General features: G+C 57.1%; 1 protein-coding gene and 1 long non-coding RNA gene across 12 annotated transcripts in view; both read left to right on the top strand.

Moving 5' to 3' along the window:
- The window catches only part of DHRSX (dehydrogenase/reductase X-linked), a 227,781-nt gene that overhangs the window by 120,060 nt on the left and 91,388 nt on the right, over nt 1-16,333 (top strand). For 10 of the 11 annotated variants that reach the window (XR_006710937.1, XR_006710938.1, XR_006710935.1 and 7 more), the window contains one exon: nt 2,635-2,842. Coding sequence is in view for 6 of the 11 variants with exons in the window: in XM_045471941.1 (XP_045327897.1) it covers nt 2,635-2,842 (208 nt within the window). In the remaining 5 variants the exon portion in view is untranslated. Of the gene's footprint in view, nt 1-2,634; nt 2,843-6,569; nt 6,959-16,333 lie in introns of those variants that run through there. The other variant, XM_045471943.1, reaches the window with a different exon arrangement.
- LOC123594919 lies at nt 13,193-15,842 on the top strand. The gene is made up of 3 exons (XR_006710942.1): nt 13,193-13,401; nt 14,391-14,414; nt 14,789-15,842. It is a non-coding gene; the product is annotated as an uncharacterized LOC123594919 (long non-coding RNA).

Below are 16,333 nucleotides of genomic sequence, written 5' to 3'. Positions count from 1 at the left end.
TCCCGAAACTGGGAAGCCGCCTAGGTGTCCTTCAGCAGTGAAACAAGCCAATATGACCCCAGCGGTAGAACATTCTGGAAAAGGCAAAACTATGCAGACAGTAGAAAGATTGGTGGTGGCCTGGGGTTGGGGAGGAGGCAGGGCTGGACAGGAGAGGCACACGGGGCTTTTTGGGCCGTGAATCTATTGTGTTTGGGACCATAATGGTGCTTAGAGGTCACTGTACCTTTGCCCAAACCCGTAGGCTGTGCACCACCGAGAATAAAGCCCCACGTAAATTAAACTCTGGGCTCTGGGTGGTCCGTCCACATTCATTACTTGTACCAAAGCACCGTCCGGGGGGGATGCCGGTCATGGGGGAGGCTGTGCATGAGCAGGGACAGGCAGGGGGTGTGTGGGAACCTCTACAGCACCCCTTAGTCGCCGTGAACCCACAACTGCTCAAAAAACAATGGGGCGCCTGGGTGGCTCAGTCGGTTGGGCATCCAACGTCAGCTTGGGTCAGGATCTCACGGTCCGTGGGTTCAGGCCCCACGTCGGGCTCTGTGCTGACAGCTCAGAGCCTGGAGCCTGCTTGGGATTCTATGTCTCCCTCTCTCTCTGACCCTCCCTTGCTCATGCTCTGTTTCTGTCTCAAAAATAAATAAAAACATTAAAAAACAAACAAACAAAAAAAAAAAAAGAAAACCAAAGAAAAGAAAAAAAACAAAAAGGAACAAAGAAAACACCGGCTTTAAAACGTTGTAATCATGTTCCAAGCACATTATGAGACGACAGATGTCACAACTTTGACAAAACTCAAACGTGGGTTTCTGTAAATGGACTATGAAACGTAACTACGTACTTCACGGCTGAAAAATGATTTGAAAGATAAAAACAGGCCCGTCCCATACATCCCAGGCTTCCAGAGCTGGGCTCTGGGCTGTTTTCATCTCGTGTTAGAGGCGTGGCTCAGTCCGCTGAGCGTCGGACTCTCGATTTCGGCTCAGGTCCTGAGCTCACAGTTCCTGAGTCCGAGCCCCTGCATCAGGCTCTGTGCTGACAGTGTGGAGCCTGTTTGGGAGTCTCCCCCGGTCTTTCTCCCTGCACCTTCCTGCTGCTCGTGCTCTCTCTCAAAATAAATAAACGTTTTTTTTTAAATGAAATAAAAAATAAAGGCAGACAGGGAGAATTGACACATCCTTACAAACGCTGAAATGTATGGCTTTCTGCTCAGTTCTCGAGCGTAACGCCAGGTACCTGCATGACTCCTGAGCGCTGAGGCCGCATGGAGGTCCTACAAACGGGAAAAACCCCATGTGCAGGGGAGTGGAAACCCAGTTAGGATACTCCAGGGCAGAGGGCAGGTGGGAGGCCCTTGGGTGCAGGCAGGTAAGGGACTCCCAACAGGCGAGGGACACAGGCAGGTGAGGGATGGGACAGGTGAGGGACCTGGGCAGGTGAGGGACGCGGACAGGCGAGGGACCTGGGCAGGTGAGGGACACGGACAGGTGAGGGATGTGGACAGGTGAGGGGCCCAGGCAGGTGAGGAACCCAGGCAGATGAGGGACATGGACAGGTGAGGGACCAGACAGATGAGGGACCGGACAGATGAGGAAGGCGGCAGGTGAGGGACGCAGACAGGTGAGGGATCCAGACTGGTGAGGGATGGGACAGGTGAGGGACGTGGACAGGTGAGGGACCCAGGCAGGTGAGGGACACGGACAGGTGAGGGACCCGGACAGGTGAGGGACCCAGACAGGTGAGGGATGGGACAGATGAGGGACTCAGACAGGTGAGGGACCCAGACAGGTGACGGACCCAGACAGGTGAGGGATGGGACAGATGAGGGACACGGACAGGTGAGGGACCCAGACAGGTGACGGACCCAGACAGGTGAGGGACGGGGCAGGTGAGGGACCAGGACAGGTGAGGGACCCGGATAGGTGAGGGACAGGGCAAGTGAGGGACCCAGACAGGTGAGGGACGGGGCAGGTGAGGGACACGGACAGGTGAGGGATGGGACAGGTGAGGGACGTGGACAGGTGAGGGACCCAGGCACATGAGGGACACAGACAGGTGAGGGATGGGACAGGTGAGGGACTCAGACAGGTGAGGGACCCAGACAGGTGAGGGATGGGACAGGTGAGGAACACGGACAGGTGAGGGACAGGGCTGGTAAGAGACCTGGTCAGGTGGGGGACCAGACAGGTGAGGGATGCGGACAGATGAGGAAACCAGACAGATGAGGGACCGGACAGGTGAGGGACGCGGACAGGTTAGGGAACTGGGCGGGTGAGGGACACGGATAGGTGAGGGACGTGGACAGGTGAGGGACCGGACAGGTGAGGGGCTGGACAGGTGAGGGATGCAGACAGCTTAGGGACCGGACAGATGAGGGAGTGGACAGGTGCGGGATGGGACAGGTGAGGGACGCAGACAGGTGAGGGACCTGGACAGGTGAGGGACTCAGACAGGTGAGGAACCCAGAAAGGTGAGGGATGGGACAGGTGAGGAACATGGACAGGTGAGGGACAGGGCAGGTGAGGGACAGGGCAGGTGAGGGACCGGACAGGTGAGAGACAGGGCAGGTGAGGGACCCGACAGACGACAGGTGCGTCACCGTCTGACGCGTGTCCCGCTTTGCCCCTGCAGCCGCTGCTACTCCCCCCACGGCGCCTACGCCCAAAGCAAGCTGGCGCTCGTCCTGTTCACCTACCACCTGCAGAGACTGCTGGCCGCCCAGGGGAGCCCCGTGACCGCCAACGTGGCCGACCCGGGGGTGGTCGACACGGACCTGTACAGACACGTCTTCTGGGGCACGCGTCTCATCCAGAAGATGCTCGGCTGGTGGGCGTTCAAGGTAAGCCTGCGACGCTCGCCTGGCGGTTCTCGGCCCTGCCGTCCGCGGCCCGGGGGCGGCCACCTCGGGGCCACTTACGCGCGGCCGGGTGCACCCCTCGGGTCAACAACAGTCGGCGGTGGGAGCCGCCCGCGTGTGCAGTCAAACCGCCGCTGGTGTTTGTCTACAGGGCAGACGGCAGGATTCGCGCACGCGTTTCTGAATCAAAGTCTGGTTGATTTCAGAACGTCGTTTCTTTGGCCGCTGCTTCCGGCGTCCCTGGCGCCCCTGGCGCCCCGGAAGGGCGTCGGAAGGGCGCGGTCTTGGCCCCAGCTTACCCCCTGCCTCCAGGGGATGTGGCGGTGCTCTCCACACCGGAGTCTCTGGGGAGCTTTGTCCCTCTGCGTCCCTCAGCGTCCTTACCAGGAGGGCGCAGGCTGCCTCCTCTTTGCCACCGCGAAGTCGCACAGGTTGCGCCTGAGCCCGAATCCCACCCGTTGGACCCACCAGCGCCTCTGTTTGGATGTTCGTCCCTCCCAGTCCCTGTTGCCCCCAGTGGGGTGACGGCCAGCTGTATCCAAGTTTCCCGGTTTCTGTGCTAACGTCACGTTTAGAGATCCACCCCCCCCCCCCTCATTGCCTTTTGTCTTGTTGGGACCAGTTCCTCCATCAGTCTGGAAGGCGTTTGAAGGGAGACTTGCCTACTGATCACGGTCCCCGCCCCCACCCCGTGGTCCCAACGCCCACCCTCCTCCGCTGATCCTGGAGGGGAAGGCTCAGGTTTCCTACACCCCTGCCCACACCCCTGTGTCTGATCTGAATTCACTGTCCTGCTCTGTCCCTTCCCTCCCTGTGTATTTCTTTCCACATCAGCTTTTAGGTTACCTGGGATTTGAAGAAAACTCAACGGACGGTGAGGACATATCTGTTTACTTACCCAGTGGTCCCGTCTTTCTAGGTTTGGGCTATTGCCAGATTTTTACGGTAGACTAGAGCCGAGGAGAACCGGGATGCAGTTAGGTCGCATAATATAGGACAAGACAACAGGAGACTAAGAGAGCACGGGATAGGATACGATGGCCGTCACAGCAAGCTAATCGGGAGGGACGTGTGACTTGATTTGCGGGGGGAGGCGTTGAGATTTCTCACTGTGACCTTTGTTGTCCCAAGAGTAAGTTGTCTTTCCTTTCCCGGATGTCTTTCCCGGTGCTGGTGACTCTGTGATTTATGATAAAAATCTCTGGTCTCCCGCCTGGGTCTGGCCAGGAGCTCCTAAAACCCTTGGAATTTCCGGCCGGGAGAGCCAGAGGGGTGTCTTTTGTTATGCGAATGAGGGGACCTTTGGGAAGCCCCAGTCTTTGGGGGGCTGGTTACCAGGGGAACCAACCGTGTGAGGAGAGGCTTGGCACTTTCTGCCCCGCCCCCCTGACCTCCGGGGAGGGGGGTGGGGAAGGGGGCCGGTGGCTGCAGTTAGAGTCAGTCTGACCTACGCCTCTGATGATCACCCAGTGAGCTAGGCAGTGAGATGTTTCCCCCGCGCCCCGGCGAGCCCCTCTGGCGGGTTGAGGGAACCGAGGAGGCTCTGGAGGAACCTCCAGTCTACGCACAGGTCACTCCACTGCAGGGATGACAACCCGAATTTGCGATTGGCAGCTGAAGGTGGGGGGTCAGGGACAGTCCTACCCTGTGGCATCTGAGGCCACATCCAGGTGTCTCAGAGTGGACGCGTCAGAGCCCAGGGGTTGGTGTCTGAGAATCGCTTGCTGCTCCCGGGGGAGCCCCGGAACCCCGCATCTTGGACCTGCCAAGACCAGGATCCTAACGCCTTGCACGGGTGCTTCATTAATTCTCAGTAAATACCCGTACTTGTCTTGTGATGTCTTGACGTTTCGGGGGTGAAGAGATGTCACTAGAAATACTGCCAACGGGCGGCACCTGGGGGGCTCAGTCGGTTGAGCCTCCGACTGGGCTCAGGTCATGATCTCACAGTCTGTGAGTTCAACCCCTGCATCAGGCTCTGCGCTGACAGCTCGGAGCCTGGAGCCTGGAGCCTGCTTCGGATTCTGTGTCTCCCTCTCTCTCTGCCCCTCCCCTGCTTATGCTCTGTCTCTCTTTCTCTCTCTGTCAAAAATAAATAAACATTAAAAAAAAGTGCCCAGGGTTTCCCCAAAATGCACCTGCAAAATCTAACCCCCGTCCCACACAGGGCATCGACTTTGTCTTGTTATCAGCCTCTCACACACGTGTGTCTCTGAAATTTAACTTTGCTTTCTTTGATCCCTAGGGAAGTAGAATAATATGTGATTTTTTTTTCTCAGTACATCAGTTTCCTGGGGGAGCGAAAACAAATGACCACAGACGGGATGGCAAGAACCACAGAAATTTATCCTGTCCCAGCTCTGGAGGCCAGAAGTCTGATACCCAGTGGGGACAGGACCGCTGAGATCCAGGCAGGACCAGTGAGATCCAGGCAGGACAGGGCCACTGAGATCCAGGCAGGGTACGACCACTGAGATCCAGGCAGGGCAGGACCCCTGAGATCCAGGAGGGGCAGGACCACTGAGATCCAGGCAGGGCAGGGCCCCTGAGATCCAGGCAGGGCTACTGAGATCCAGGAGGGGTACGGCCACTGAGATCCAGGTGGGGCAGGGCCGCTGAGATCCAGGAGGGGCAGGGATGCTGAGATACAGGCAGGGGAGGACCACTGAGATCCAGGCAGGGCAGGACCCCTGAGATCCAGGAGGGGCAGGACCACTGAGATCCAGGCAGGGCAGGGCCCCTGAGATCCAGGCAGGGTACGACCACTGAGATCCAGGCAGGGCAGGACCCCTGAGATCCAGGAGGGGCAGGACCACTGAGATCCAGGAGGGGCAGGACCACTGAGATCCAGGCAGGACAGGGCCACTGAGATCCAGGCAGGGCAGGACCACTGAGATCCAGGCAGGACAGGGCCACTGAGATCCAGGCAGGGAAGGACCACTGAGATCCAGGAGGGGCAGGGCCGCTGAGATCCAGGCAGGGCAGGACCACCGAGATCCAGGAGGGGCAGGGCCACTGAGATCCAGGCGGGGCAGGACCACTGAAATCCAGGCAGGGAAGGGCCACTGAGATCCAGGAGGGGTACGGCCACTGAGATCCAGGCAGGGCAGGGCCGCTGAGATCCAGGCAGGGCATGGCCACTGAGATCCAGGAGGGGTAGGACCACTGAGATCCAGGCAGGGCAGGGCCACTGAGACCCAAGAGGGGCAGGACCACGGAGATCCAGGCAGGGCTGTGCTCCCTCCTGAGGCTCCAGGGGAGGGTCCTTCCTGCCTCTTCCAGCTTCTGGGGCTCCAGGCATCCCTGGGCTCGTGGCCACGTCCCTCCCGTCTCTGTGTCTGTCTTCACGGGGCTTCTCCTCTGTGTCTGTGTCTCTCCTCTTGCCTCTCCTATGAGGACACCTGTCATCGGATTCAGGGCCATCCTGATCTAGGATGGGCTCATCTCAGACCCTTCCCTTCGTCACATTGGCAACCACTCTGTTTTCAAGTAACGTGCCCTTCACCCTACTGGGAGCTAGGACCTCCAAATGTGTTTTGGGGGCCAGGACCCAATTTAACCCACAGGTAATAAGTCCATATTAAGTGTTTGAAATCTTACATGCATCCCCTTGGTCAGGAACATCTGGGTCGTTTCTCGTTCTTTGCGGTTTCCAACGACGTTCCCGTAGAGCATCAACCGTGCGTGTCCAGTGCTGTTTCCGTCCCAGTGTCTCTAGGGGACACCGTGGGCTCTGGCCTCAGAAGGTTCTAGAAGGTTCTCCCGTCTGCATGTCCCGGAGAATTCCATGGGCTTTCAAGGACAGTTTTACACAAACATGGTTCAAGGGCTGAGAATGCCTCCGGCCTTTGCACCTTTCTTGATTTCTGTGGCTGACGTCTTGTTTTTAATGGATTTTCAGTCTTGCGTTTGTGAAGCCAGATGACGACTTAAGGTGCGAATATAATCCCATCCCCGCCCCTTCTTTGTGCCTCTCTTGAAAATGCTCCTACCTACTCTCTACGCAATTAGCTAACAGATGATATTGCTGGGTCATGTCTTATTTGCTATTTTCAGTGGCCACGTGGTTTTGCCAATAAAGTTTTATTCACACACACACACTTTTCATTTACGTGTTTTTTTGTGTTTCAACAGCAGAGCGGAGTAGTTATAGCAGAGACCAGATGGCCCATGAAGCCAGCAATATTTACTATCTGGCACTTTCCAGAAAACTGGCAATCTAGTTGACTGGGATCTAGGGAGATGATTGTGTCTTTGCTTTTGTTTCCCTCAAGTCCCTTATTGGGATCACGTGGATCCTAGAGTGCAGGGTCCCCGGTTTCTAGAATGATTCTGCCTGTCGTCGACCATTCATGGCCCCCACACCAGAGGATCCCATTCCCCAGGCAGTTCGCTGGGGACTTGTGTACTCATATTTACCCCAGAAACACAAATCCCTCCCTGTGCTCTCCCTGTCAGGTTGAGATACTAATGTCCTGATGAAAATATTGGCCTTTGGAAGCTCTGTGGGTTTGCAGATTTTCACACGGATGGTTCCAACTCGGATTTCAACGTTCTCTTTAACGCGGATCGCTTTCTTGAGGATTCCTCCCTCGCCCTGAGTCAGCGTTGACAGCTTGGTCCCTTCGAGGATTGTGGGTTTCGACAAGTGTTGGAATTAATGAGGACGGCCAGGGGAGCTCTTCTCGAGGCCTGCCCGCCACGCGTGCCCCTGGTCTCATCCGAGCGCCCCTCGTGAACCAGCTGCACCCCCCAGCTCCCTTCAGGGCTTCATTACCGCCCTTCCTTTCCCATCTGCCTTCCTACCGACTCATCATCGGGTGTCTCCTTCCTCCAGCAAAGGGACTTGGAAATATTGTCTCACGCCAAGAGAGCAGCCTCACTCGGCCTGCCCCAGACCCGGCTGGGAGCGCCCCGGGGACGCGTGGCGCAGTTCCTTGAGAAGAAGCAGGAGGCTGGCACGAGTCTGTCGGTCTCTACTTTCCCAGGCTCCGTATGAGTGTAGATGAAGCTTTTCAGCGGTCGTGAGACCCAGGGGTGCCAGTGCCGATGCAGAAAACGCATCTGCCAGGTGTGGGGACCGTGGCGTTAGGACAGCAACCCCATGCACCTGCCTCACTGCCTCAGGATCAGTGGGGACCAGGAGGAGCACGGTCCTCAGTGCCGGGTGCCTCTGGACCCCTGTGTGGGGCTTGTTTCAAACAATCCCAGGTCTGATTGTAGGTCTCCCCACAGTAGGTGGGTCTCCTATTCAAATGAAACAAATTGACAGTGTAGGATGTGGCCACGTCCCCGCAGCATGTACGACTAGTGACGGCTGGTTCTCTTTAATATGCATTTGGATCAGCCGGTCATTGGGTCACTTGATTGCTTTTTGATGGATGTGTCCGGAGGATGGCAGGTTGCATTAATCAACTCAAGGGCACACGTCCAGCCATCCTTCCCCCCTCGTTCAACAAGATTCAAGCACACTGTGATCACAACCTACAGTTGACCTTCTGTCGTGCTGTAGGGACCTACCGCCATTCCTCTTCCCTCGTGGAATCAACCTGTGGTAGGATATCTCAGACGATCCAGGAGAGCCCAGCGCCATCACAGGGGTCCTCGTAAGGGAGAGGAGGGTGGGTCAGACTTGGAGAAAGAAGTGACAAGGAGACAGACTCTCCCCCGGAACATCCAGGAGGAAGGCAGCCCCTGCCAACCCTCGGATTTTGGCCCACTGAGATACGTTTTACACCTGTAACCTTGTAGAATTTGGAGAGAATAGATCTGTGCTGTACTAAGCCACCAAGTTTGTGATAAATTCCTGGAAGTTTCACCTCCCTTGGGTCTCATCTCTGAAGACCGTTCTCTTGTGTCTTTGCCAAGTGTGTTGGCTTCAGCTCCTTCCTCTCTAGAGCAGGTGGACAAGACCCGCCTCTCAGGTATATCCTGATTACATCACACCAGATGGGATCCCCCAGGAGGTGTGGAGCTGGGAGTCAGTGCAGGATGTCCATTGAGACAGACTGAGGACATCTCAGGCAACCTTCCAGGCACGGAGCGATCGAGAGTGCTCATGGGGGCATTGGGGTGGCCACTGCCCATAGTTGCACCAGGGTGACGGGAACTCAACTAGCTATCCCTTGGTTTGACTGCAGGCATTTTCATGAGTGCCAAAAGGAGAAATCTGGTGGCAGTGGTCTACCCTAGTGTTGGGGGTAGGAGGCGAAAGCTTGACTGGGCTTGGAGCCTTGGAAGGTGGGTTGAAGACTGGGCCAGGGTCCAAGGAGGATGAACAATGCTGGAGCTATGTGTGATGCAGAAAGTGGGTCAAGATGGCGGGTGGTCAAACGGACACCACGCCTGTCTCCACTGTGTCTGCCGTCTGAACTCAAGACCGAGAAAGGAACTGAGCTGCCCTTTGTCTCAGTTCTCCCAAGAGCAGCCGTTCCCAGCCCCATCCCAAAGCTTGTCCGGGAGACAAGCTTACCATGTGCTACAAGCCCATGGGCACCTTAGGATGTTAGCTCTGGATGCCAGTTGGGGAACGTCAGTGATGAGGTGAGATCAGAGCCATCCACTTAGAGGCCATTGCATTGGTGCAGGGGGCACTGGATGTGCTCGAGAGGGAGAGAGGAAGGTCAAGACATCTTGACTGGTTGACTGTGGCATATGAAAGAGGAAAGACTCCATGGTAATTCCAGGGTTGCTGACTTAGGAAAGTGAGAGTAATGGTGATTCCAGTCCAAGACATGGGGCGATGAGAAATGCCCAGGTGGGGATCTGGGAAGGCTTGACCTTGAGGGGGTTAAGTAGGGTCTCTAGTTCCCCATGTACCAACTGGGCTGCCATGAATGTGCGTCTGTGGCTCGGAGGAGAGTCAGGTTTTCATTCCACAGACGAACACATGAAAGGAGGTGAGAAATGAACCATCGGCACGGGGGACCGGGGAGGCAGATTCAGGACCAAGAGGGAGAGGGTTGGGGTCTATGGAAAAACCAAGACGTGGGCATTCAGCACGACCCCACCCTGACCCTCCCCCGCTCCCACCACCCACAATGCCCCTCGCTTGGGTAATTTGTTAATTCTGGATAATAACATCTGGAAAGATTGTTGTGAAAATCGCTAACCGAATATGTGTGAAAGCATTTCCAAAACTGTAAAGCCCTCTATAATTATGTGATTATAAGGCATTCATGTTTCCCTGGCGGTTGTATTTAGCACGCTTTAAATTCCATCCTTATTTTGGTATTATTTTTTCAGGCATCTGTGCCCAACGGTCGACCCCACAGCCCCGGGCTCTTGTAAGCTACAGGGTGGCGGGGGTTGTTTTCAGAATAGCTTTTCTCTGCCCCGAGAGCCAACAAAATATCGGTGAGCATTTCACAGACATTTGCTGTACTGAATCGCACTGAAACAGTCTGTAGCTTCCAGTTCCATCCGTGGCTTCACGCAGAGAAAACCTTTAACTATAAATACACAGAGCCCTCTTCCCTGGTCTCCCAGCGGGCGTCTGGTTCCCCAGCGACCCCCCTGCCCCTGATAAAAGCAACACATTTCACTCTTGGGTTTGGTTTCACATTTTAGACGTCTTCCAAGTCTTTAAGAATGATCTTCTTTTTTTTTTTTTACAAGCTGTTGATAACATGGGGTATGTTATTTATGCCAGAGGAAGCATTGTTTAGAGAACCTTCTTATCTATGCAGAAGGGGACTGATTTTTTCAGCACAGACCGCCCAGGAAACACACCTCATCATTCTGGGAGTGAGCCAGAAAGCCGCTCATCTCCACTACAACTGCACGAGGGCAGGTAATCAGATTTTGCTGGGGGATTTGATGGTGGTCATCTGTCCTTGGTGTTGCTTGAGGCCAGAGACAGAATGCAGGTGATGTGGGGCTTTCCGCATATCCGTCTTAATTAGGTCCTTCCCGATCTGCCTCCATGATGTGTATGATCACGGACCTGAGTCGCCAGTGAGTTTGAACACAGTTGCGTACCTGGATCCCATCCTCTGGACGGTTCTTTGGCGAATTAAGCTAAGGAGGGTCTGCCTCATTTACCCGTCCTGGTTGGGGCTGAACTTCTCTAGGACGTGAGTTCCATGACTGAATGAGCCAAAGAGTGATCCCGGGGAAGAAGAAGAAAGGATGAACAACTCTGGTCCCTGGGGATGGACATCCCCAAGCTTGAGCTTATGGGTCGTGAAATATCACCCACATCTTTACCCTGCAGGTTCGGGTTGTAGAGGTCATGGGAGAGGAAGCCTTTGACCTTGTCTTCTTCCCAACATGGCGTCCACCACAGGAAAAGTTGAGTTAGGGAGGATCCCAGTGCAAAGGATCGCCAAGAGCGGGAGGGCTTTATTCTGCTGGCCCCATTAACAGTCGACGCACGTGGGCTTTCCTTGTCAAGGTTCAGGCATGGTGGCTCCCTGGGGCATCCAGCCTACAGCCTGGTGCTCGGCCAATGGCGGACCGCTCCACCGTGACCCACAGGCACGGGACGTCAGGAAAGAAGAGCGCAAAACAGAGAGAAGCAAAGGGGAGACGTGAGAGCGGAGGGGAGGTGTAAAGCAGCTGTGCCCACACTTGCCGCTGGGGTGTGCGGGGTTCCAGCTCAAAGAGATTCAGGACAAACCTTCCTTCGTCTTCGTGGTCTTCTCATCACCTAGACCACGGCGTCTTTCAAATGTAGAGCTTGGGGTTGGGGCATGGGTGCGTTCGCTCAGGTGGCAAAGTCCTCTTCCGGGAAGAGCACTGATCCCACCACGACCTCATTGCACCCTGATCGCTTGCGAAAGACTCCACCTGCTAATACCGTCCCATTGAGGGTTGGGGCTTTCCCGTAAGGGTCTGGGGGAGACGTGCGCATTCGGTGCAAACGGGGACGCCAGCGCTCGCGGGACACATGGCTGAGAAGTTTCTGCCGATAGCAGTCTTCCTTCCTACTCTGAGGTCCGTGGGGCCGAATCTGACCATGTCCTGCCCCGGACTCGTCGTGTAGCAAACGAGTGAAGGTATAACCTAACCACCTGCTCGTTGGAAAAGGTGGGTGCACACAGCTCCTTCCTGAGATAAGAGACACCTGCCGGGCCAGCTGTTCCTAGAGCCTTCCGCAGGGAACGCTCCCAGGCGGAGAGGAAAACTCATCTACTGAGTTGAATTAGGGTTCCCCAGGCTGCCGCAACTAAGCAGCACAGACTGGGTGTCCTAAACAACTCACATTCATTGTCTCCCTCGGAGATCCAGGCAGGGCCGAGGATGGGGGTCTGAGATCCAGGGAGGGCTGAGGATGGGAGTCTCAGATCCAGGCAGGGCCGAAGGAAAGAGTCTGAGATCCAGGCAGGGCTGAGGCTATGGGTCTGAGACCAAGGCAGGGCTGAGGCTAGGGGTCTGAGATCCAGGCAGGGCTGAGGCTCGGGGTCTGAGATCCAGGCAGGTCTGAGCCTGGGGGTCTGAGATCCCGGTGGGGCTGAGCGTGGGAGGCTTAGATCCAGGTGGGGCTGAGGCTGGGGTCTGAGATCCAGGCAGGGTTGAGGCTGGGGGTCTGAGGTGCAGGCGGGACCGAGGTTGGCGGTCCGAGATCTAGTCAGGGCTGAGGCTCGGAGTCTGAGTCCAGGCAGGGCCGAGGCCAAGAGTCTGAGATCCACTCAGGGTTGGAGGCCAGGAGGCTGAGATCCAGGCAGGGCTGAGGCTGGGAGTCTGAGATCCAGGCAGGGCTGAGGCTAGGGGTCTGAGCTCCAGTTGGGGCCGAGGATGGGGGTCTGAGATCCAGGAGGGGCTGAGTCTTGGGGTCTGAGATCCAGGAGGGGCTGAGTCTCGGGGTCTGAGATCCAGGCAGGGCCGAGGCTGGGGGTCTGAGATCCAGGCAGGGCTGAGGTTGGGGGTCTGAGATCCAGGCAGGGCTGAGGTTTGGGGTCTGAGATCCAGGCAGGGCCGAGGCCAAGAATCTGTGATCCAAGCAGGGCTGAGTCCGGGATGCTGAGATCCAGGCAGGGCTGAATTTGAGGGTCTGAGATCCAGGCAGGGCTGAGGCTCGGGGTCTGAGGTCCAGGCAGGGGTGAGTCTGGGAGTCAGGTCTAGGTAGGGTCAAGGATGGGAGTCTGAGATCCAGGCAGGGCCAAACCTGGGGGTCTGAGATCCAGGCAGGAGTGAGGCTGGGGGTTTGAGATCAAGGCAGGGCTGAGGTTTGGGTTCTGAGATCCAGGCAAGGCTGAGGATGGGAGTCTGAGATTCAGGCAGGGCCGAGGCTGGGAGTCTGAGATTCAGGCAGGGCCGAGGCTGGGACTGTGAGATCCAGGCAGGGCTGAGCCTGGGGGTCTGAGATCCAGGTGGGGCTGAGTTTGGGGGTCTGAGATCCAGGCAGGGCCGAGGCTGGGGGTCTGAGATCCAGGCAGGGCTGAGGTTGGGGGTCTGAGATCCAGGCAGGGCTGTGGCTGGGAGTCTGAGAACCATGCGGGGCCGAGGTTGGTGGTCTGAGATCCAGACAGGCTGAGGCCGGGAGTCTGAGATCCAGGAGGGGCTGAGGCTGGGAGTCTGAGTTCCAAGCAGGGCCGAGGGTGGGAGTCTGAGATCCAGGCAGGGCTGAGATTTGGGTTCTGAGATCAAGGCAGGGCTGAGGTTTGGGTTCTGAGATCCAGGTAAGACTGAGAATAGGAGTCTGAGATACAAGCAGGGCTGAGGCTGGGAGTCTGAGATTCAGGCAGGGCCGAGGCTGGGAATCTGAGATCCAGGCAGGGCAGAGTCTGGGATCTGAGGTCCAGGCAGGGCTGAGGCTGGGTGTCAGAGGTCCAGGAGGGTCCCAAGGATGGGAGTCTGTGATCCAGGCAGGGCTGATGTTGGTCTGTGAGATCCAGGCAGGGCTGAGCCTGGGGGTTTGAGATCCAGGCAGGGCTGAGGCCTGTGGTCTGAGATCCAGGAGAGGCTGAGTTTGGGCGTCTGAGATCCAGGCAGGGCCGAGGCTGAAAGTCAGAGATCCATGGAAGCCTGAGGCTAGGAGTCTGAAGTCCAGGAGGGGCTGAGGCTGGGAGTCTGAGGTCCAATCAGGGCTGAGGCTGGGAGAATGAGGTTCAGGCGGGGCTGGGATTGGGAGTCTGAGATCCAGGCGGGGCTGAGGCTGGGAGTCTGAGGTCCAGGAGGGCTGAGGCTGGGAGTCTGAGGTCCAAGCAGGGCCAAGGCTGGGAGAATGAGGTTCAGGCAGGGCTGGGATTGGGAGTCTGAGATCCAGGTGGGGCTGAGGCTGGGAGTCTGAGATTCAGGCAGGGCTGTGGCTGGGAGTCTGAGATCCAGGCGGGGCCGAGGTTGGTGGTCTGAGATCCAGGCAGGGCTGAGGCCTGTGGTCTGAGATGCAGGTGAGGCTGAGTTTGGGGGTCTGAGATCCAGGCAGGGCCGAGGCTGAAAGTCAGAGATCCATGGAACGCTGAGGCTGGGAGTCTGAGGTCCAGGCAGGGATGAGGCTGGGGGTCTGAGATCCAGGAGGGCTGAGGCTGGGAGTCTGAGATTCAGGCAGGGCTGAGGTTGGAGGTCTGAAATCCAGGCAGGGCTGAAGCTGGGAGTCTGAGGTCCAGGCAGGGTGGAGGCAGGGGGTCTGAGGTCCAGGTGGGGCTGAGGCTGGGGGTGTCTGAGAACCAGGCAGGGCTGAGGTCGGGGGTCTCAATTCCAAGCAGGGCGGAGGCTGGGAGTCTGAGATCCAAGGAGGGCTGAGGCTGGGAGTCTGAGGTCCAGGCAGGGCTGAGGCTGGGGGTCTAAGGTCCAAGCAGGGCCGAGGCTGGGAGAATGAGGTCCAGGCAGGGCTGTTCCTGGGAGTCTGAGATCCAGGCGGGGCCGAGGTTGGTGGTCTGAGATGCAGGCAGGGCTGAGGCCTGTGGTCTGAGATCCAGGCGAGGCTGAGTTTGGGCGTCTGAGATCCAGGCAGGGCCGAGGCTGAAAGTCAGAGATCCATGGAAGGCTGAGGCTGGGAGTCTGAGGTCCAGGCAGGGATGAGGCTGGGGGTCTGAAATCCGGGCAGGGCTGAGGCCTGTGGTCTGAGATCCAGGCGAGGCTGAGTTTGGGCGTCTGAGATCCAGGCAGGGCCGAGGCTGAAAGTCAGAGATCCATGGAAGGCTGAGGCTGGGAGTCTGAGGTCCAGGCAGGGATGAGGCTGGGGGTCTGAAATCCCGGCAGGGCTGAGGCCTGTGGTCTGAGATCCAGGCGGGGCTGAGTTTGGGGGCTGAGATCCCGGCAGGGCTGAGTTTGGGGGTCTGAGATCAGGCAGGGCTGAGGCGGTGTGTGAGGCCCAGGAAGGGGCAGAGGCTTGTTCCTCCTCTGTCCCGTCTGTGTGTTTGCTCATCCTCTCTTCTTAGAAGGACCCCATCCCCTTGGGTCAGGCCCATCCTAACGACTCATTCTACCATAATCCCCCGTTTAAAGACCCACCTCCAAATCAAACGCATTTTGGGGGCCGAGGGCGAGGGCTTCACCGTATGAGTTTTGGGGGGCGCCGATCAGCTGGCCTGAGGCTTGTGGCTTTCGCTGAGCCCCGTCCAGCTCAGCAGGAAGGCTGCGGCACAGACAGAGGCTGGAGCTGGGCCCGGGGGACGTTCCCCCTGGTTACTCAGCTGTGCTGGCCGTCCCCCTGCCTGTGGCGTTTCCCGCTCTGCGAGCCCCCTCGGGCTCAGAAGTCGTCTCCCTTGTGGTTCTTGTGTATCACTTGGAGCCATGTTTGTACTTTTGCCAAAAGCCTTTCACTCACAAGGCGTCGCGCATTTCCCCTGATACTCGTGTGGAAAAGCTAGTTGTATCGTTTCCGTTTTCCAGGTGAGGAAAGGGTCCTGGGAGGGTGGTTGGTTTGGCGAAGGTCTCCCAGGGAACAGGTGGTGAGGCAGGAATCTGAACCCGGGTCCTGAGGCTTTGGGTGTGTGCTCATCCTCCAGGGGGTGCAGGTAAATCCCCAAAGGTTAAAATCAGGTGTGTGACGGCATGCGAGCTTGTGGGTGAGCACGTGTGTGTGCGTGTGGGCTAGTGTGTGTGCATGTGCCTGAATACGTGTGTGCTCACATGAGCACGTGTGTATACGTGTGTGTGCATGTGTGAACGTGTGTGCACGAGTGTGTGCATGTGTGTGTGTGTGCATGTGGCCATGTGTGAGCACGTGTGTACATGTGAGCATGTGTGTGCACATGTGAGTGTGTGCATGTGTATGTGTGTGTGCCTGTGGCCATGTGTGAGCACGTGGGCATGTGTGCACACAAGTGAGTGTGCATGTGAGCAAGTGTGTGTACAAGCGAGTGTATGCATGTATGAGTATATGTGTGTGCATGTGACCATGTGTGAGCACATGTGTGTGTGCATGGGTGAGTGTGTGAGCACATGTGTGTGCACATGGATGAGTACGTGCAGGTGAGTGTGTGTGCATGTGAGCATGTGTGTGCCTGTAAGCACGTGTGTGTACGTGTGTGTGTACTTGTACACACACGTGCGTCTCCACACTTATCATGACACCCTCCCTCTCAC

Source organism: Leopardus geoffroyi, chromosome X, assembly GCF_018350155.1.
Source record: "Leopardus geoffroyi isolate Oge1 chromosome X, O.geoffroyi_Oge1_pat1.0, whole genome shotgun sequence".
Taxonomy (NCBI): Eukaryota; Metazoa; Chordata; class Mammalia; order Carnivora; family Felidae; genus Leopardus; species Leopardus geoffroyi.
Note: the sequence above shows the minus strand (reverse complement) of the source record. Positions and strands in the feature narration are given on the sequence as shown.